Source organism: Vidua macroura, chromosome Z (assembly GCF_024509145.1).
Source record: "Vidua macroura isolate BioBank_ID:100142 chromosome Z, ASM2450914v1, whole genome shotgun sequence".
Taxonomy (NCBI): domain Eukaryota; kingdom Metazoa; phylum Chordata; class Aves; order Passeriformes; family Viduidae; genus Vidua; species Vidua macroura.
In genome coordinates, this window is record NC_071611.1 from 77,323,865 (window position 1) to 77,343,930 (window position 20,066).

At 51.1% G+C, this 20,066-nt stretch overlaps 2 protein-coding genes and 1 long non-coding RNA gene across 3 annotated transcripts in view; 2 read left to right on the plus strand and 1 right to left on the minus strand.

Moving 5' to 3' along the window:
• The window catches only part of LOC128821621 (uncharacterized), a 291,087-nt gene that overhangs the window by 132,647 nt on the left and 138,374 nt on the right, over positions 1-20,066 (minus strand). The gene's annotated exons all lie outside the window — the stretch shown is intronic.
• Positions 12,038-13,223, plus strand: LOC128821626 (uncharacterized). The gene is made up of 3 exons (XR_008441168.1): positions 12,038-12,102; positions 12,409-12,472; positions 13,180-13,223. It is a non-coding gene; the product is annotated as an uncharacterized LOC128821626 (long non-coding RNA).
• LOC128821612 (serine/threonine-protein kinase PAK 3-like) lies at positions 14,549-19,816 on the plus strand. The gene is made up of 5 exons (XM_054002805.1): positions 14,549-14,837; positions 15,682-15,781; positions 16,224-16,420; positions 18,079-18,216; positions 19,589-19,816. Exons 1-5 carry the CDS (start codon positions 14,685-14,687, stop codon positions 19,679-19,681), a joined length of 681 nt encoding a protein of 226 aa, XP_053858780.1. The 5' UTR covers positions 14,549-14,684; the 3' UTR covers positions 19,682-19,816.

A 20,066-nucleotide genomic window follows, 5' to 3' on the forward strand; every position in this document is an offset into this window, starting at 1 on the left:
GGAGGTGCTGAGGGAGCTTTAGCCTGGACAACGGGAGGCTCATCAGGGCCCTTCAGGCACACTTCCATAGATCCATAGAGGACAGCGCTCACCCCAAGGCCTGCTTCCCTGCCAAACCTCCCCGCTCTGCATCCATGTGCTTTAGCCACCTGAGGAAGTGACACTTCCAATTTGTGGTTTCTTGGCTTGCTAGGAGGAGAAGCCCTGCTGATTTTCTCTCTTCCCAGCAAGCAAAGATGCTTCTGCACAAGCTTTCCTGCCCTTTTCCTGCACCGAATGGGATTCTGATCCACTTTTAGTTTTCCATGTCTGCCGCAGCAATAGCAAAGGCCTTGCTGGCTATTTCCTACTTTTCCATTTCACAGCTTTCAAGAGCTAAAAGCTCCCTTGTGCAGAGGCACTGTGCCTTGCAGATAGCAGCCATGGAGGACTATCAAATTCCTAGGCAAACAGAGTTCTCTTGAATTAGCCCATTTTAATCTGGCCGGAGTGACTTAGAATGCCATTGCTAAGAATGCTGATGATTTCTCCTTGAAAGAGGTGGTTGTAGATGCCAGGAGAAAGGAGGTGCTAAACGATAGGTAACGGCCTGTCCCTCATGTTTCTCTCTTGCCACAGATGACAGAAGCAGCAGCTGTCTCTGCCCCGGCTCCCTCTGCTCCTGGAGAAGAAGCCAAAGAGGAGCAAAAGGAGCAAGATGACCACAAGCCTGCAGCTGTGGTCACAGCAGAGCCTGATGCTTCCAAGGGAGTAAGTGCCAGTTGTGGGTGGTGCTGTCTTTAGTGCAAGGCAGAGCTGCAAGTTTCTGAGCAGCCAGCACTTGCTGTTGCTGGCTGAGGATGCTGAGTGCTGGAATCCCGCAGGACGCGGCCATTTCCTGCAGGCAGGGACAGCTAGAAATTGGCCTTTGGCCTGTCACCTTGAGGCACCCAAGAGCTGGGGGCTGCGGCTCAGCTTCTGCCTGCTTGGCTCAGTGAAGCTCTGTCTCTGGGCTTCTGCAGGGCCGTGGCCAAGGGCACAGGTGCTCGTGCTGGAGGTCACAGGGCTTTCTTTAGTTGTTTTCCCTTTGTGCAAAGGTGTGTTTGGCTTGTGGAAGTGTTCTGCAGTTTTCTGCAGCAGTTCTTCACTTGGACAGTCTCTTTTGGCTTTTGATAAGCTGCAAGGAGATGATTGCGTTGTCCATGAAGCTGGGGCAGGCCATTCTTGTGGGGTGAGGCCAAAGGAAGCAAGTGCCTTGTAGGGAAGGCTTCTTGCCAGGCAAAAAGCAGAAGGGGGAAGTTGCTGTGGGTGCGTTTTGGGATGAAGCCTGCAGCTTTGGAAATGGCATTAGTGCCTCGGGTGGGGGTGAAGCTGCAAGTCCTTGACTGCTGTCTTGTGTTGCTGAGAAGAGGAAGGACATCTTGGAATTGTGGGTGCTGTATTTGACATCAAAGGGGCAAGTTTGTGGTGGGGGAGCTGCGTGGGCCCAAAGGACCCAGGGGTGCCGGTCAAGAGCAGCTGAAGGTGGGCCAGCGCGTGGCCAGGGAGCCAAGAAGGCCAAGGGCGTCCTGGCCTGTGTCAGCAAGAGTGGGGCAGCAGGAGCAGGGCAGTGAGCGTCCCCCTGGGCTGGGCAGCGCTGTGGCCACAGCTGGGAGTGCTGTGCCCAGTTGTGGGCCCTTGTGAAGCAGAAAGTCCTTGAGGGGCTGGAGCGTGTGCAGAGGAGGACACGGGAGCTGGGGAAGGCTGTGGAGCGCAAGGCCAAGGAGGAGGTGCTGAGGGAGCTTTAGCCTGGACAACGGGAGGCTCGTCAGGGCCCTTCAGGCACACTTCCATAGATCCATAGAGGACAGCGCTCACCCCAAGGCCTGCTTCCCTGCCAAACATCCCCGCTCTGCATGCAAGGGCTTTAGCCACCTGAGCAGGTGACACTTCCAATTTGTGGTTTCTTGGCTTGCTAGGAGGAGAAGCCCTGCTGATTTTCTCTCTTCCCAGCAAGCAAAGATGCTTCTGCACAAGCTTTCCTGCCCTTTTCCTGCACCGAATGGGATTCTGATCCACTTTTAGTTTTCCATGTCTGCCGCAGCAATAGCAAAGGCCTTGCTGGCTATTTCCTACTTTTCCATTTCACAGCTTTCAAGAGCTAAAAGCTCCCTTGTGCAGAGGCACTGTGCCTTGCAGATAGCAGCCATGGAGGACTATCAAATTCCTAGGCAAACAGAGTTCTCTTGAATTAGCCCATTTTAATCTGGCCGGAGTGACTTAGAATGCCATTGCTAAGAATGCTGATGATTTCTCCTTGAAAGAGGTGGTTGTAGATGCCAGGAGAAAGGAGGTGCTAAACGATAGGTAACGGCCTGTCCCTCATGTTTCTCTCTTGCCACAGATGACAGAAGCAGCAGCAGTCTCTGCCCTGGCTCCCTCTGCTCCTGGAGAAGAAGCCAAAGAGGAGCAAAAGGAGCAAGACGACCACGAGCCTGCAGCTGTGGTCACAGCAGAGCCTGATGCTTCCAAGGGAGTAAGTGCCAGTTGTGGGTGCTGCTGTCTTTAGTGCAAGGCAGAGCTGCAAGTTTCTGAGCAGCCAGCACTTGCTGTTGCTGGCTGAGGATGCTGAGTGCTGGAATCCCGCAGGACGCGGCCATTTCCTGCAGGCAGGGACAGCTAGAAATTGGCCTTTGGCCTGTCACCTTGAGGCACCCAAGAGCTGGGGGCTGTGGCTCAGCTTCTGCCTGCTTGGCTCAGTGAAGCTCTGTCTCTGGGCTTCTGCAGGGCCGTGGCCAAGGGCACAGGTGCTCGTGCTGGAGGTCACAGGGCTTTCTTTAGTTGTTTTCCCTTTGTGCAAAGGTGTGTTTGGCTTGTGGAAGTGTTCTGCAGTTTTCTGCAGCAGTTCTTCACTTGTACAGTCTCTTTTGGCTTTTGATAAGCTGCAAGGAGATGATTGCCTTGTCCATGAAGCTGGGGCAGGCCATTCTTGTGGGGTGAGGCCAAAGGAAGCAAGTGCCTTGTAGGGAAGGCTTCTTGCCAGGCAAAAAGCAGAAGGGGCAAGTTGCTGTGGGTGCGTTTTGGGATGAAGCCTGCAGCTTTGGAAATGGCATTAGTGCCTCGCGTGGGGGTGAAGCTGCAAGTCCTTGACTGCTGTCTTGTGTTGCTGAGAAGAGGAAGGACATCTTGGAATTGTGGGTGCTGTATTTGACATCAAAGGGGCAAGTTTGTGGTGGGGGAGCTGCGTGGGCCCAAAGGACCCAGGGGTGCCGGTCAAGAGCAGCTGAAGGTGGGCCAGCGCGTGGCCAGGGAGCCAAGAAGGCCAAGGGCGTCCTGGCCTGTGTCAGCAAGAGTGGGGCAGCAGGAGCAGGGCAGTGAGCGTCCCCCTGGGCTGGGCAGCGCTGTGGCCACAGCTGGGAGTGCTGTGCCCAGTTGTGGGCCCTTGTGAAGCAGAAAGTCCTTGAGGGGCTGGAGCGTGTGCAGAGGAGGACACGGGAGCTGGGGAAGGCTGTGGAGCGCAAGGCCAAGGAGGAGGTGCTGAGGGAGCTTTAGCCTGGACAACGGGAGGCTCGTCAGGGCCCTTCAGGCACACTTCCATAGATCCATAGAGGACAGCGCTCACCCCAAGGCCTGCTTCCCTGCCAAACATCCCCGCTCTGCATGCAAGGGCTTTAGCCACCTGAGGAAGTGACACTTCCAATTTGTGGTTTCTTGGCTTGCTAGGAGGAGAAGCCCTACTGATTTTCTCTCTTCCCAGCAAGCAAAGATGCTTCTGCACAAGCTTTCCTGCCCTTTTCCTGCACCGAATGGGATTCTGATCCACTTTTAGTTTTCCATGTCTGCCGCAGCATTAGCAAAGGCCTTGCTGGCTATTTCCTACTTTTCCATTTCACACTTTCAAGAGCTAAAAGCTCCCTTGTGCAGAGGCACTGTGCCTTGCAGATAGCAGCCAGGGAGGACTATCAAATTCCTAGGCAAACAGAGTTCTCTTGAATTAGCCCATTTTAATCTGGCCGGAGTGACTTAGAATGCCATTGCTAAGAATGCTGATGATTTCTCCTTCAAAGAGGTGGTTGTAGATGCCAGGAGAAAGGAGGTGCTAAACGATAGGTAACGGCCTGTCCCTCATGTTTCTCTCTTGCCACAGATGACAGAAGCAGCAGCAGTCTCTGCCCCGGTTCCCTCTGCTCCTGGAGAAGAAGCCAAAGAGGAGCAAAAGGAGCAAGACGACCACAAGGCTGCAGCTGTGGTCACAGCAGAGCCTGATGCTTCCAAGAGAGTAAGTGCCAGTTGTGGCTGGTGCTGTCTTTAGTGCAAGGCAGAGCTGCAAGTTTCTGAGCAGCCAGCACTTGCTGTTGCTGGCTGAGGATGCTGAGTGCTGGAATCCCGCAGGACGCGGCCATTTCCTGCAGGCAGGGACAGCTAGAAATTGGCCTTTGGCCTGTCACCTTGAGGCACCCAAGAGCTGGGGGCTGCGGCTCAGCTTCTGCCTGCTTGGCTCAGTGAAGCTCTGTCTCTGGGCTTCTGCAGGGCCGTGGCCAAGGGCACAGGTGCTCGTGCTGGAGGTAACAGGGCTTTCTTTAGTTGTTTTCCCTTTGTGCAAAGGTGTGTTTGGCTTGTGGAAGTGTTCTGCAGTTTTCTGCAGCAGTTCTTCACTTGTACAGTCTCTTTTGGCTTTTGATAAGCTGCAAGGAGATGATTGCATTGTCCATGAAGCTGGGGCAGGCCATTCTTGTGGGGTGAGGCCAAAGGAAGCAAGTGCCTTGTAGGGAAGGCTTCTTGCCAGGCAAAAAGCAGAAGGGGCAAGTTGCTGTGGGTGCGTTTTGGGATGAAGCCTGCAGCTTTGGGAATGGCATTAGTGCCTCGCGTGGGGGTGAAGCTGCAAGTCCTTGACTGCTGTCTTGTGTTGCTGAGAAGAGGAAGGACATCTTGGAATTGTGGCTGCTGTATTTGACGTCAAAGGGGCAAGTTTGTGGTGGGGGAGCTGCGTGGGCCCAAAGGACCCAGGGGTGCTGGTCAAGAGCAGCTGAAGGTGGCCCAGCGCGTGGCCAGGGAGCCAAGAAGGCCAAGGGCGTCCTGGCCTGTGTCAGCAAGAGTGGGGCAGCAGGAGCAGGGCAGTGAGCGTCCCCCTGGGCTGGGCAGCGCTGTGGCCACAGCTGGGAGTGCTGTGCCCAGTTGTGGGCCCTTGTGAAGCAGAAAGTCCTTGAGGGGCTGGAGCGTGTGCAGAGGAGGACACGGGAGCTGGGGAAGGCTGTGGAGCGCAAGGCCAAGGAGGAGGTGCTGAGGGAGCTTTAGCCTGGACAACGGGAGGCTCGTCAGGGCCCTTCAGGCACACTTCCATAGATCCATAGAGGACAGCGCTCACCCCAAGGCCTGCTTCCCTGCCAAACATCCCCGCTCTGCATGCAAGGGCTTTAGCCACCTGAGGAAGTGACACTTCCAATTTGTGGTTTCTTGGCTTGCTAGGAGGAGAAGCCCTGCTGATTTTCTCTCTTCCCAGCAAGCAAAGATGCTTCTGCACAAGCTTTCCTGCCCTTTTCCTGCACCGAATGGGATTCTGATCCACTTGTAGTTTTCCATGTCTGCCGCAGCAATAGCAAAGGCCTTGCTGGCTATTTCCTACTTTTCCATTTCACAGCTTTCAAGAGCTAAAAGCTCCCTTGTGCAGAGGCACTGTGCCTTGCAGATAGCAGCCATGGAGGACTATCAAATTCCTAGGCAAACAGAGTTCTCTTGAATTAGCCCATTTTAATCTGGCCGGAGTGACTTAGAATGCCATTGCTAAGAATGCTGATGATTTCTCCTTCAAAGAGGTGGTTGTAGATGCCAGGAGAAAGGAGGTGCTAAACGATAGGTAACGGCCTGTCCCTCATGTTTCTCTCTTGCCACAGATGACAGAAGCAGCAGCAGTCTCTGCCCTGGCTCCCTCTGCTCCTGGAGAAGAAGCCAAAGAGGAGCAAAAGGAGCAAGACGACCACGAGCCTGCAGCTGTGGTCACAGCAGAGCCTGATGCTTCCAAGAGAGTAAGTGCCAGTTGTGGGTGGTGCTGTCTTTAGTGCAAGGCAGAGCTGCAAGTTTCTGAGCAGCCAGCACTTGCTGTTGCTGGCTGAGGATGCTGAGTGCTGGAATCCCGCAGGACGCGGCCATTTCCTGCAGGCAGGGACAGCTAGAAATTGGCCTTTGGCCTGTCACCTTGAGGCACCCAAGAGCTGGGGGCTGCGGCTCAGCTTCTGCCTGCTTGGCTCAGTGAAGCTCTGTCTCTGGGCTTCTGCAGGGCCGTGGCCAAGGGCACAGGTGCTCGTGCTGGAGGTCACAGGGCTTTCTTTAGTTGTTTTCCCTTTGTGCAAAGGTGTGTTTGGCTTGTGGAAGTGTTCTGCAGTTTTCTGCAGCAGTTCTTCGCTTGTACAGTCTCTTTTGGCTTTTGATAAGCTGCAAGGAGATGATTGCGTTGTCCATGAAGCTGGGGCAGGCCATTCTTGTGGGGTGAGGCCAAAGGAAGCAAGTGCCTTGTAGGGAAGGCTTCTTGCCAGGCAAAAAGCAGAAGGGGTGAGTTTCTGTGGTTGTGTTTTGGGATGAAGCCTGCAGCTTTGGAAATGGCATTAGTGGCTCGGGTGGGGGTGAAGCTGCAAGTCTTTGACTGCTGTCTTGTGTTGCTGAGAAGAGGAAGGACATCTTGGAATTGTGGCTGCTGTCTTTGACGTCAAAGGGGCAAGTTTGTGGTGGGGGAGCTGCGTGGGCCCAAAGGACCCAGGGGTGCCGGTCAAGAGCAGCTGAAGGTGGGCCAGCGCGTGGCCAGGGAGCCAAGAAGGCCAAGGGCGTCCTGGCCTGTGTCAGCAAGAGTGGGGCAGCAGGAGCAGGGCAGGGAGCGTCCCCCTGGGCTGGGCAGCGCTGTGGCCACAGCTGGGAGTGCTGTGCCCAGTTGTGGGACCCTGTGAAGCAGAAAGTCCTTGAGGGGCTGGAGCGTGTGCAGAGGAGGACACGGGAGCTGGGGAAGGCTGTGGAGTGCAAGGCCAAGGAGGAGGTGCTGAGGGAGCTTTAGCCTGGACAACGGGAGGCTCGTCAGGGCCCTTCAGGCACACTTCCATAGATCCATAGAGGACAGCGCTCACCCCAAGGCCTGCTTCCCTGCCAAACATCCCCGCTCTGCATGCAAGGGCTTTAGCCACCTGAGGAAGTGACACTTCCAATTTGTGGTTTCTTGGCTTGCTAGGAGGAGAAGCCCTGCTGATTTTCTCTCTTCCCAGCAAGCAAAGATGCTTCTGCACAAGCTTTCCTGCCCTTTTCCTGCACCGAAAGGGATTCTGATCCACTTTTAGTTTTCCATGTCTGCCGCAGCAATAGCAAAGTCCTTGCTGGCTATTTCCTACTTTTCCATTTCACACTTTCAAGAGCTAAAAGCTCCCTTGTGCAGAGGCACTGTGCCTTGCAGATAGCAGCCATGGAGGACTATCAAATTCCTAGGCAAACAGAGTTCTCTTGAATTAGCCCATTTTAATCTGGCCGGAGTGACTTAGAATGCCATTGCTAAGAATGCTGATGATTTCTCCTTCAAAGAGGTGGTTGTAGATGCCAGGAGAAAGGAGGTGCTAAACGATAGGTAACGGCCTGTCCCTCATGTTTCTCTCTTGCCACAGATGACAGAAGCAGCAGCAGTCTCCGCCCCGGCTCCCTCTGCTCCTGGAGAAGAAGCCAAAGAGGAGCAAAAGGAGCAAGATGACCACGAGCCTGCAGCTGTGGTCACAGCAGAGCCTGATGCTTCCAAGAGAGTAAGTGCCAGTTGTGGGTGGTGCTGTCTTTAGTGCAAGGCAGAGCTGCAAGTTTCTGAGCAGCCAGCACTTGCTGTTGCTGGCTGAGGATGCTGAGTGCTGGAATCCCGCAGGACGCGGCCATTTCCTGCAGGCAGGGACAGCTAGAAATTGGCCCTTGGCCTATCACCTTGAGGCACCCAAGAGCTGGGGGCTGCGGCTCAGCTTCTGCCTGCTTGGCTCAGTGAAGCTCTGTCTCTGGGCTTCTGCAGGGCTGTGGCCAAGGGCACAGGTGCTCGTGCTGGAGGTCACAGGGCTTTCTTTAGTTGTTTTCCCTTTGTGCAAAGGTGTGTTTGGCTTGTGGAAGTGTTCTGCAGTTTTCTGCAGCAGTTCTTCACTTGTACAGTCTCTTTTGGCTTTTGATAAGCTGCAAGGAGATGATTGCGTTGTCCATGAAGCTGGGGTAGGCCATTCTTGTGGGGTGAGGCCAAAGGAAGCAAGTGCCTTGTAGGGAAGGCTTCTTGCCTGGCAAAAAGCAGAAGGGGCGAGTTTCTGTGGTTGCGTTTTGGGATGAAGCCTGCAGCTTTGGAAATGGCATTAGTGGCTCGGGTGGGGGTGAAGCTGCAAGTCCTTGACTGCTGTCTTGTGTTGCTGAGAAGAGGAAGGACATCTTGGAATTGTGGCTGCTGTATTTGACGTCAAAGGGGCAAGTTTGTGGTGGGGGAGCTGCGTGGGCCCAAAGGACCCAGGGGTGCCGGTCAAGAGCAGCTGAAGGTGGGCCAGCGCGTGGCCAGGGAGCCAAGAAGGCCAAGGGCGTCCTGGCCTGTGTCAGCAAGAGTGGGGCAGCAGGAGCAGGGCAGTGAGCGTCCCCCTGGGCTGGGCAGCGCTGCGGCCACACCTGGGAGTGCTGTGCCCAGTTGTGGGCCCCTGTGAAGCAGAAAGTCCTTGAGGGGCTGGAGCGTGTGCAGAGGAGGACACGGGAGCTGGGGAAGGCTGTGGAGTGCAAGGCCAAGGAGGAGGTGCTGAGGGAGCTTTAGCCTGGACAACGGGAGGCTCGTCAGGGCCCTTCAGGCACACTTCCATAGATCAATATGGGACAGTGCTCACTACGAATGCTATTTCTTCTGCAAATATCCTCTCACAGCATCCAAGTGCTTTTGGCACTTTTTTTGGTGACTCTTTCATCTTGTGGTTTCTTCCTTTTTTAGGAGGAGATTTCCTGTTCAGGTTCCCATTTTTCAGCAAGGCCAGGTGGTTTTCCTCCATCTTTTCTGCCCTTTTCCATCACTTGTCAAGATTCTGCTAGGTTTTTCTTTTGTAAGGTGACATTTCTGGAGAATGCATTATATTTGCATGAGAACACATTGTTTGGGGCAGCGAGCTCGGTGCAGAAGGAGCTGTTCTGGTGCCAGGCCAGTCAATAGGGCCTTTCACTTCGCGTTCATATTGACAGTACCTCTGCCTTTTTGCAGCCCAGGGAATCAGTAAATGTGGTGTTTGGAAATTGAGCAGGAAATCAATGCTCTTGCATTCCAGCTGGTCCTCAGAGATCAGAGGAGCTGGGAGGGGCTGGGCTTTATTTGTGATTACAGCCCCTTTAGCACTCTCAGTGTTGTCAAGTCCAAGAGAAGCACTTGGCCAAGCACAGATGCTGCAAGAATGCCATTCCCAGTGCAATGCTCTGGATCTGGTTGCATTCCATAAGGATCTAAATGCTCCAGATTCCCCGGGAGTGTGGTTTATTGAAGCAACAGGAGAGCAATCTCAGGATTGCTGCTGATCAGGGCAATGGCTACCAAGTGTGTGTAGCAACAGAAACTATAGTTAAGAGAGATTATAAGAGTGAGTTCTATCTTTCTATCTATCTATCTATCTATCTATCTATCTATCTATCTATCTATCTATCTATCATTTGCATAATTGAATCTTCTTGGCTCTGGTCCAAAGTAGTTGGAGGTGCAAACTTCACCTAAAGCATCCCTTTCAGGAGAGGATTAGAGACACGTTCTGTTGACCGATTCTGAGCAGGCAGAGCTGTTTCCCCCTCCAGATATGGTGGTTTTTTTCCCCTCAGAGCTGTTTTCCTCCTCTGGCCTCTTCTTCCTGAAGCCCCCAGTTAATTCTTTGATTTTCTGCCTGTCCCAGAGAGGTGGAAGAATTCCATGTTTTAGGTGGTGAAGAGAACATGAACTCCAGAAGTGTCTCTCATAAAGGGTGAGCTCACCCAGGAAGCCACCTGCAGAGGCAGGATGGAGCTGTGGGACTGGGCTGGGTGTCAGTCACTACTGAAAGACAAACAGGACATGGCAGGAGCAGAGGGAGGCCCTCACCAGATCCCTGAGAAATGCCACACCTTCCCTGTCAGCTGCCTGAGAGGCTGTTGGAGCTTCAGCCCCAGATGGCCCCTGATTGTAGTGCCAGGGTCACTTTGGAATCTGTGCCTCCCCACGGGCAGAGAATGACCCAGGAGAGCAGCAGCACAGTGCTCTGGGAACGTGTGAGCCCATCAGTTCTTGAGTCTTAGCCCACAAATGTCCTATGGAAAGTTGAAACCCATCTTCTCTTGCTTTCTGTGCAGATCCTTCCAGAGAAAGAGCAGGAGCAGATTGTGTTATCAGAGATGCCATGCCAGACTCAGGGAGAGCTGAGAGCCCGAGAGCAGGAAGAGCAGCTCAGGCAGCAGGTGGAAGAGCCACAGGAGAATGGCCAGGTAAGCCTGACTCGCCAGGTGTCAGAGGGAAAGGGCAGGAAGAGGGGCATAAAACAGAGCTCTTGGGAGTGAGGAGGCCAGGAGTCCCAGAGGCACTGAAAGCACAGAGCCTTGGAATCTGCAGGGATCAGCACTGAGACAAGAGGGTTCCATTAGAAGCAGGTGTGGGTAGGGAAGCAGAAAGAAGGGGCTGAATAAATGTGATTTTGAGGCTGCAAGAGGAAAAAGCTGAGCCTTATGGCAGCTCCCAGTCACTTGCTCTGCATTTGTGTGTACAGAACATCAAGGCAGAGCCACAAGCAGAGCTGCCCGAAGCTCAGAGTGCCATCATGGAAGTAAAGAAGAGAAACCAGGAAGAGACAAGAAGAATTCAAAAGGAGATGAATCTCCAGCAGCAGAGGGGTGATCAACAAAACCAGGTGACTGAAAGAGTGGCAGTCACTCCACTTGTGAAAGATCCTCTCTCTTGTATTTTAGAGAAATTGAAGGAACAGCTGGACACAGACTTTCAGAAAGCTCATGCTAAGATCATGGCAAGGGAGAAGAGGCAGGAGGAAGAAATGAAAATCATCAGAGAAAAACTTAATCCCCTCCCTCAGGCTCTACAAAAGCAAGTGAGTGAAAGAGGGATAGCCACGGCAGTCACCAAACTGGTGGTTTCTGCCCTTCTGGCCTTCCCAGTGCAGAGCAGCAGGGAGCGGGGTGATGCCTCTGAGTGCCATCCTGCTCTAGTGTGTATCACAGTCACTCAGAAGGACATTTCCTGGTGTGCTGAATCTCAGCTGCTGCCCTGGACAGTGGGACTTGTCCTTTGGCCTTTTGGCCAGCAGTCATCCAAATTGATTCCTGCTGGCCTGTTCCTGCTCTCCTTGTTTCTTGAGGTGTTTTTACAGGGGAATATGGTGACCCAGATGGAGGATTGAAACAAGCTGTCTGTATCCCTTGTAAATCTGTTCTTTCCTCACAGTCAGTGACTCCTGACTGACAGGGACAAGCTGTAGTCTCTGACTGCTTTGTTCTGTTTGACTCGAGGTGCAAGTGTTGACATCTCACCGGGCAGCCGGCAAAGACTTATGGCAAATGAGTGGCAATGAAGAGCCCCGAGGCGTGCGTGAGGCACAGGAACTGTCCCCACCTAAGGTGCTACAGGTTGGGCATGACCTGAAGATGGTGCAGGAAAAGAGGACACAGTGGGGGGAGGCCGAACACTTGAACAAGGAGCTGCAAGTGTATCTGAAGCCCTTGGAGGGGGAAAGGAATCCTTGAGAGGAAGTAGAATGGTCATTGTGGCAGTGATCCTTCAGAAAATCCATGAAAATGGACCATGAATCTGGCTATCCACTCGAGTAGAACTAGCCTTTGGTTTTGACCCATCCAGTCTGAGAAGTGGACATCAGAAAAAACCCACTTAAGAGCGCTTCATGTTGCTGACAGCACCTTCCTAAGGGCTTGCATTTGAAATGGAATCTCAGGCTAATCTCTGCCAGCCACCTTTCTGAACATAAACTCATTTCTTGTCCCAGATCTACAAGGGCTTTGTCACCAAACCTGCTGCAGCAGCAGCATGGTCTAAAGGAGCCTTTGCTCTCCACCCCGAGAAGCGGAGCCGGGGCGGTTTGTTCATCTCCAGTGCTGACCCAGCTGCTGCTCAGCAACAGGAGATCAAGGATGACTCCCTGGAGCTACGGAGTACGTCTGCTGTATTTCTTGTCTGAGGGACAGTCTATTGTGTGCAGGTGTCAGCATAGCTGTACCAAATGTTTTTCCTGAGTTTGGTGTCCCAGGGACATTTAGAGACATTTCCCCACAGGAACTGCTGTAGAAAAGCAGTCTCTGTGCTGGCCACCTGTGCTGCAGAGCTGTCTGCCTGGTTGTTGTTGTTACCCAGCCGAACACAAAGGGTTCAAAGCTTCAGGCTCTGGGTCTGTCTTTTGAATCTCCTGGAAGCTGGGATCTCTGCTTTAAAGTGAGCATCTTGCATTTTGTTTCCCTCAGGGAAAATAGTGAACATGGAAAATCCTGTGATGAAATACACGGAACTGGAACATATTGGCAGAGGGTGAGTCCAACCACAGTTACTTCTATATAACCATGGGCCAGGTGTTTTTCTGGTGGAATATCTATGCAGTGTGAAGTCAGAACAGCTGCAAACAGACATCTATCCCCATGTTCAGACACTGGGGATAGATTGTCCCATCTCTCAGTGCTGCTCCGAATTCGTGAGTGTGCCCAGAAGGCATTGGCAGAGACACCTCCATGCTGCCAAGTTCCTGCCTGCAGCAAGGAACAGGACCTGGAAGATCTCCTTGTCTCACAAGTGTGGGACAGTTCTGTGTTAATTTCCTGAGCATTTTTGTATATCTCCAAATCATACAGCCACACTAATAAAAGGGGAAGAAACGTGCTTGCCTGAAAGAGCAACCTACTCCCTGATAGCTGTCAGATAACAGTTCTCAGGAACATTTCTTTCCAAAAGATTGCAGAAGGAAATACTCCATGGTCAGGATAAAAACTGCACAGTTTAGAACCTGAAACCCAAGATGAAAGAAGGAGCTCTCCTTAGGAGCTGAGGCAGAAAACAGCAACACTTCAGGGACAGGCCCAGTGCCCATGCACTTGAGAGGAAAATGCATCATCTGCCTTCGGGCAGAGCCCGCCTGCATCCAGCAGGTTTTAGGCATTTGCAGCAGAGATCTCCTCTGTGGACTGGCTTTCAATGCAAGATCTAAATGTCTTCTCCTTTCTTTGCTGCTTTTTTGTTTCTAGGACTTTTGGAGATGTTTGCATAGCACTTGACAATGCCACAGGAGAAGAGGTAAATGTCAACATCTCCCGCAGGTCCTCTGGTGTGAGCAGCTGTGGCTGGAGCTTTGAGTAGAGCTGTGCTGAAAAGGCACAAGAAGCACAGACTGCTACCAGCCTGCAAAATACATTTGGGACAGTCTTTATCCTTCTCAGCTGCCAGAAGGAAGGCAAGGAGGGCAGCAGTTCCTTTCAGAGAAGGATGTGCTCATTCGCTCTCCATTGCTAAAACAAAGGTGGTGCCTTTGAGCATCTCACTGCTCTTTGGGGCTACGGCTTCAGAGTCCTGAATTCTCACTTCTGCTTGCCAGCAAATGCATCTGAAAGTTACTGGTAGTTCCTTAGCCACCTGCAGTGCCGCACTTGGCAACTGCACGTAGGGAGAGATCTGCACGGCATCCCTAAAAGCCCTAAGCCCTGCCCATAGCCCGAGATGTATCCACAGAGTATTAAGGCATGGATTACTTCTTCTGAATCCCAGACAAAGCAGCAGGGAGTGTGCTCAGAGCTTTGTGGGTGATAGCTGAGACACCACAGTTACCAAGTGGACAAGGCAAAACCTCAGTGGCCACATGTCCTGTAAGTGGCCTCCAAGGGAGCAGAGAAATGGGCTGTTGCAATGTCAGTTCCTAATTACTGCAATGCCCAATCACAAGGCAGTTTGGCACAGCTCGGCTGTGGCATTGCAAAAGCACTCGCTCCATGTGCCTTGCGGTCTTGTGCTGCCAACTTCTCAAGTTACTGATTTTCAATGTCATTTTAGGTGGCCATAAAGAAAATAAATCTCCAAGAACTGAGGAAGAAGGAACTAAAAGTCAATGAACTCATGCTCATGAAGCCAAATAAGAATCCCAACCTGGTCAACTATTTAGACAGGTGAGTTGTTGTGAATGTTTGTTTACATATTGCAAACATGCAAGGTAAAATTCCACTTTGTTCACTGGCAGAAAATAGAGCTGTAATTATTGGTTAAATATTACTGCTCTGCTCATCTCCAGTGGATGGGAAGAGAGTGCATCTTGTCTGCATGAGTCTTCCCCGGTACACAGAGTTCTAAAATTATTCAAAAACCTGCATCTGTCATATCTTACTGAATCAATAGCCTGTAAGTTCACAGCCACCACATTGTTTTGGGGCTTGATTTTTTTCAAGAGTCCTCTTACGTCCAGATAAACTAACATGGATTTCCCTTGGATTGTGTCCCCTCTTTTCCATTGCTTTGCATGCCAGGAAGACTAGGTGCTTATTTCCAGAAACACGCAGTTTGACAGGTTTTTGATCTGTTCCTAACCTGCAGTTTTTACTTGCTGGCAATTGAAGACATCTCCTTTTTTCACAGCTGTGCCTTTCTTCTTGAGACAGATTGCAAACAATGCACAGCCTAGAGGGAATGTCTATTCCTTTCATTCTGTCCTTGTCACAAAGGGACTTGGAAACAAGAATCAATCAAGAAAACAACCTAGCCATGCATGTTTATCTCCATGCTCTTGTTTCCTTCTTTCAGCTACCGTGTGGATGGGCAGCGCTGGCTGGTCATGGAGTACATGGACGGAGGCACTCTGAGCGATGTCATCAGCGAGACCCACCTGTCTGAAGACGAGATGGCAGCCATCAGTCGGGAGGTCAGCAATCCCACCTGTGCTGCCCAGGGCGTGGGCAGGATTGTCTGGGAAACAGGGCTCCGACCTGGAGTGATTTCATGTGCCAAGCTTTGTTTCTGTGTTGCTGGTATGCTATGGGCAAGTAAAAGCCTCTCAAGTGAAATGCCTGCCAGTGCCCCTGCACTCACAGCAGTTAGTTCTTGTACTCATATCTCCTGCTGTTGTATTCTCGCTCTGTCTCTTGTATTTGTATTTGCTGTTCTCCACCTTGCCTCCCTAAACTTTTATCTCCAGCCTGTCTGCACTGCATTCCTTGCCTGTAAAAACAAAGGTGCTGGTGGCAGCATTTGAAATGATCAGCAAAGAAAAAAGACTCATTTCTCTCAGTCCTCAACTGAAAAGGACAGTAGTGCAGCCAAAATGCTCTTTGCTTCAGGAAGATGACTGTTGTGATACTTCCAAGTCTGTACTGAGGCCAGCAACAAAACCTTTGTCATGCAGCCTCCCACCCCAAAGTGATCCACTTCACACCAAAGGGAGGGACTTTTTCTTCCTTGGCAAAACCCTCACTTGTCCTCTGCATGGAGAAAGCACATCCACAGCAGCAGCAGCCATGCTGGCTGGTTTGCAGGGGACAGTCTACAACAACAGCAGGTGCTGTTGCTCTTTCAAAAGCTGACATGCCTTTCCTTAGAAAGGTCCTGCTCTGCAAGTGGTGGAGCAGCAAGCTCTTCCTCACAATGGCACTCTGTTCTGCCATTACTTGCCATTCCCCTGCAGAGGCAATCTGTAGAGCTGTTTCCTTTCTTGTGTAATGAAATCACATCGCTAATTTTTGCCCTCCTGTTTCTGTTTTCTCTCTCAGTGCCTGCAAGGCCTGGATTTTCTTCACTCGAACCTCGTGATCCACCGAGATGTGAAGAGCAGCAACATCCTTCTCAGAACCGACGGCTCTGTCAAGCTGGGTCAGTGTATTCTTGGTCAGGTGCAGCATTCCAGGGATGTGGGCTGTGGGGCTGCTTTGAGTGACTGCCAGCTCCCCAAAAATGGTGCTGGTGGCAGTGCAGGGAACCCTGCCACAAACTGTGGGCACAGTTGCAACCTGCACAGAAGTATGACAAGGAACAAGGACTCAAGAGTGGCGTTGCTCTGTGTGTGTCCCTTCCAGAGGGAGGGAGCTACAATGTAAAGCTTCAGAAAAATAAAAGGCTGGAGGTAGTCTAAAAAATGAGGCTTTTTTTTTTGAAGTGGCCAATTCCATATTTCCTTGTCTAAAGCCCTGAGGAAACAGAGCGTGGACAGTTCTCCAAGAGACTCAACAGCACATTCTTAGACTGAGAGTGGGGAATTCTTTTGCTTGATTTCCTAACTTGAGCTGGCTTTCATGGTTTGTTTTTTTCTCCACAGCTGACTCTGGCCTCTTTGTTCAGCTCACCCCTGAGCAGAGTCGACGGAGCTCAGTGGCCAGCACTTCTGGGTGGATGGCGCCTGAAGTGGTGACAGGTCAACCATGTGGCCCCAAAGTGGACATATGGTCTCTTGGAATCGTGGGCATCGAAATGGCGGAAGGAGAAGTTCCTTACTGGAATGAAACTCCTGTTTCGGTAAGGTGCAAATACTCACTGATCCTGCTTGTCTTTCTCACCTGTCCCATGGTCAGTGTGCCATTGGACAAAATCCCATTGCCATCTGCTGGCACCACTTCCACCAAGGTCCCCTTCTGAAAATGTCCCTGCAGCACATCAGCATCTGCTGTCGATTTGGTTGCATCAGAAGGGAAGAGGAAGGTAACCAGTTCAGAAACCTAACCAGTTCAGAAACCTGCCATTTTGGCCTCCAGCCATGCCTGACATTTTTCACTTGCTTTTTGAACAATGTTGGAGCTCTGTCTCTGAAGAAAAGGCATTTTTCAGTGGAATGGTTGGATGTGTGATAAATATCCTTCAAAATGGAGATTGAATCTTCCTAGTTTCAATTTTAGAGAAAAAGAAAAAAGAGAAAAAGTAAATGGAAAAGGAAGAGGAAGAGAAAAGGGAAAAGAAAAAAAGAAAAAGTAAGAGAAAAATGGAAAGGAAGAGGAAAAGGAAGAGAAAATAAAAAGAAAAAAAGGAAAAGGAAAAGGGAAAAAAGACAGAAAAAAAAGGAAAAGAAAAAGAAAAAAGAATAAAAAGAAAAAGGAGAAAAAACCTCCAAAGCAATGCCCAAGCAAGTTCTGCTTGCTTTTCCTTTCATTTACCACAGCACATCAATTTTCTTCCAAACTGTAGCATCTTTTCCCAATCCTGTGGGTCTTCAAAACTTTCAGGCTTTCAAATCATCTGTACATTGTTCAGTCATGCGTGTGGGTGGCCTGGATAAGTTTAGGATGTGTTTTTCTCCGACTGCAGTTAGAATTGTACACTAAACTCTTGGCTGTTTCTGGGTACTTTAACAAGTTGATGAGCTTGCAGCCGGGTGCCCGGGGCTGGGATCCAACGTGGGCGGTTGACGCCGGTGCTGTGTTCCTTTACCACAGGAGCAGGGCCACCCCTGGCTTGCACAGCTCTAAGGACAGTGAGGACTCCAGCTCCCCACCATGTCCAGTGGCTGAGCTCAGCTGCAGAGAGACAGGATAAAACCCTCTTTGTGACCTCTGGGGGTGTGGGAAAAGTAAAGGAAATTTTCCTCTGGGATGAAGAAGAAAGTAACAAAGTCTCTTTGGTCACCATCTTTTTCAGTGCCACCAGCACAGAGCTGTGACTATTGTGGTGGGCATTTTCATGGAGACTCCCAGGCCTCCTTCCATTGTTATTTCAGTCTATTTTAGATGGATTCTGCATCTGCATTTTTTTCAAGAGGAGAAAAAAAAAAACAAAACAACTTGATGATTTTTGTTTCATGGAAGCTGTGCTAAAGGGACCAACAAGCACTGCAAAGATTCCTTTCATGTAATAATCCTTGGAAATAGTATGGATAGAACAAACTCCCCCTTCCAAATAGCCTGTCAGCCTGGTGTGAATTCTCAGAGAAGCAAAACGTGCTTTTGCTGATGTAGTTCCCACTAACTAGGTCAGTCAATGAAATCAGCTGCCAAGGCAAGATCTGCTGAATGTTGGAAAAGCTGTGGCTGCATCGGGGTTTGGGTTTTTGGTTGGTAAAGGAAAGTCATCTCTGGGTCTCTCCAGGGCAGTTTCTGCAGAGTGGAGCTTAAACAATGGGATCTGAGAGAGCACTTACAGATGGGAAAGAAGCAGCTGGAGCCTTATGTTTCCTTTTTCCCCAGCCTCAACTCCTGATAGCCATACGAGGGACACCAAAGCTGCGGCAGCCCAACCGATTCTCGTCTTCCCTGCGTAACTTCCTGAGGCACTGCCTGCGGACAGACGCGGCACGGCGCTGGTCTGCCAAGGAGCTCCTGCAGGTAAAATGCAAAGGGGCTGCAGGTGAAAGAGTGTCTGAGGGATGGGCTCCTGCTCCACTGAAGTGCAAGGCATCAGATGAGCCTCCTTCCTCCCAACCTCCACTCCTGATGTTGTTCAAATGAAAACGGTGAGGAATTCTAGTCTGGGCTAGGCTGGGCTGGCAGGGCCCTGTGAAGGTCATCTGGTCCAAGTGTCCTGCAAAGAGCAGGGAGATATCAGGTTGTTCAGAGCCCCTTCCCACTTGACCTGGAATGTTTGCCCTATCCCTACCCAGGATGGGGCACCTACCAGCTCTAAGGACAACCTGTGCCAGTGTGGCACCATGCTCCAAGTAAATAAGTTCTTCCTTAGATCTAATCTGACTCAATTCCCATCTTATATTATAAATATTATCCCATGTCCTATTGCAACGGAGCCTGTTAAAAAAGGTATTTCCTACTTCCTGAGAATCCCCTTTGAAGTACTGGAACTCAGCAATGAAGTCTCCCTGGGGCCAGTTCTCCTCCAGGCTGAATAGCTCCAGGTCTCTCAGCCTGTCCTCAGAGGAGAGGTGCTCTGTCCTCTGTTTCTGTCACCCTGTTTTGTAATTTGGTGGGGTGCTCCTTTTTATCTAATGGCAAAAGAACTGAAGTAGAGCAATGCAGGGTACACAGTCATGAAATGGTGGTGGAGGAACCCAAGGAAGCCAGTCCTGGCAGAGCAGTCTGGAGAGATTTGGCTGTGGGCAGGAGGGGCTGTGGGGGGCTCACTGTGAGCCTCTGAGGGGCCCTGGTTTCTGCCCCCCACCCCACCCTTAGAGGTTTCTGGCACGCAGACAGGGGCAGCTGAGAGGGACTTGTCCCAGCCCCATCTGCTGCCTGGCACGCTCAGGCAGAGGGGAACTGGCCCAGGCTTACTGCCAGCCTGTGTGGCAGAGAGGGAACTGCAGCAGCCAGCGCCACTCGGCTGGCCCTGCTGGGAAGGAAGGTGCCATCCAGCACAGGAGGGGCAGGGCATGGAAAGGTAGACACTGCTCTGTCTCCCTGTGGAAATTAGCACGGTGCCTGTCTCTCAAAGACAGGGACCTATGTGGGTCATTGGAGTTTCCTGAAAGGAAGAAACCCCAGGGACAGAAAGCACCATTTCTAGAGCACGGGCAGGGCAAAAATCCCAGCTAGATGGAGAAACCAGAATAAAGGGATAAGTGGGATTCTGGGCCAGGTTTGCCTGTGATGGCAAGGTTCTGCACAGGATGACAGGGGAGCAGATGTCCCCGTCACTCCTCTTTCTGGGTCTTTCTAAGTACCAGAGGAATCCTGATTGAGTCTGTGAAGCACTGAGCTTGGAAAGTCATGGTTCACTGTTCTTTTTTTTTTTTTTTCCCGTGGACAGCATCCATTTGTAACATCAGCCAAGCCAGCGTCCACCCTGGTACCACTCATCAACTCAGTGAAGAAGGAGAAGAAGAAGAAGACAAGAATCTAACAGTCAAGATATTTTTGCCATAACCAAGTTAGAGTAGGATTGTAGAGTAGGACTCTAGAGTAGGATTATTGAGTTGTTTTGTAGTATAGGTTTATAGAGTAGGATTGGAATTAAATAAAGTTTCTGAAGCATCAACTCATTTGGCAGATTCCCCTCCTTCTGACCCCTTCAGAAAACTCAACATTTCCTTCTGAATTGCCAGGTGGTTTTGATTGGTGCTAAGACACGCTTATGGCTTCTTTGGTATGGTTTGTAAGTGGAGAAGGCTCTTCTTCATTCATCCTCTCCAGACCACACTGCCTTTGGAATACGGCCCACTGGTCCCTTTTGGCACATCTGGGGCACTTCTAGTTGAGGCAGAAATGGCAATGGCATCTGCAGGAAA

What these genes read in the sequence shown, in the direction of transcription:
- LOC128821612 (XM_054002805.1), top strand. Translation starts at nt 14,685, where the DNA reads ATGTTTATCTCCATGCTCTTGTTTCCTTCTTTCAGCTACCGTGTGGAT. An exon ending in CGACGGCTCTGTCAAGCTGG is followed by an intron (nt 15,782 to 16,223) that starts GTCAGTGTATTC and finishes TTTTCTCCACAG; the next exon opens with CTGACTCTGGCCTCTTTGTT. An exon ending in CTGCCAAGGAGCTCCTGCAG is followed by an intron (nt 18,217 to 19,588) that starts GTAAAATGCAAA and finishes TCCCGTGGACAG; the next exon opens with CATCCATTTGTAACATCAGC.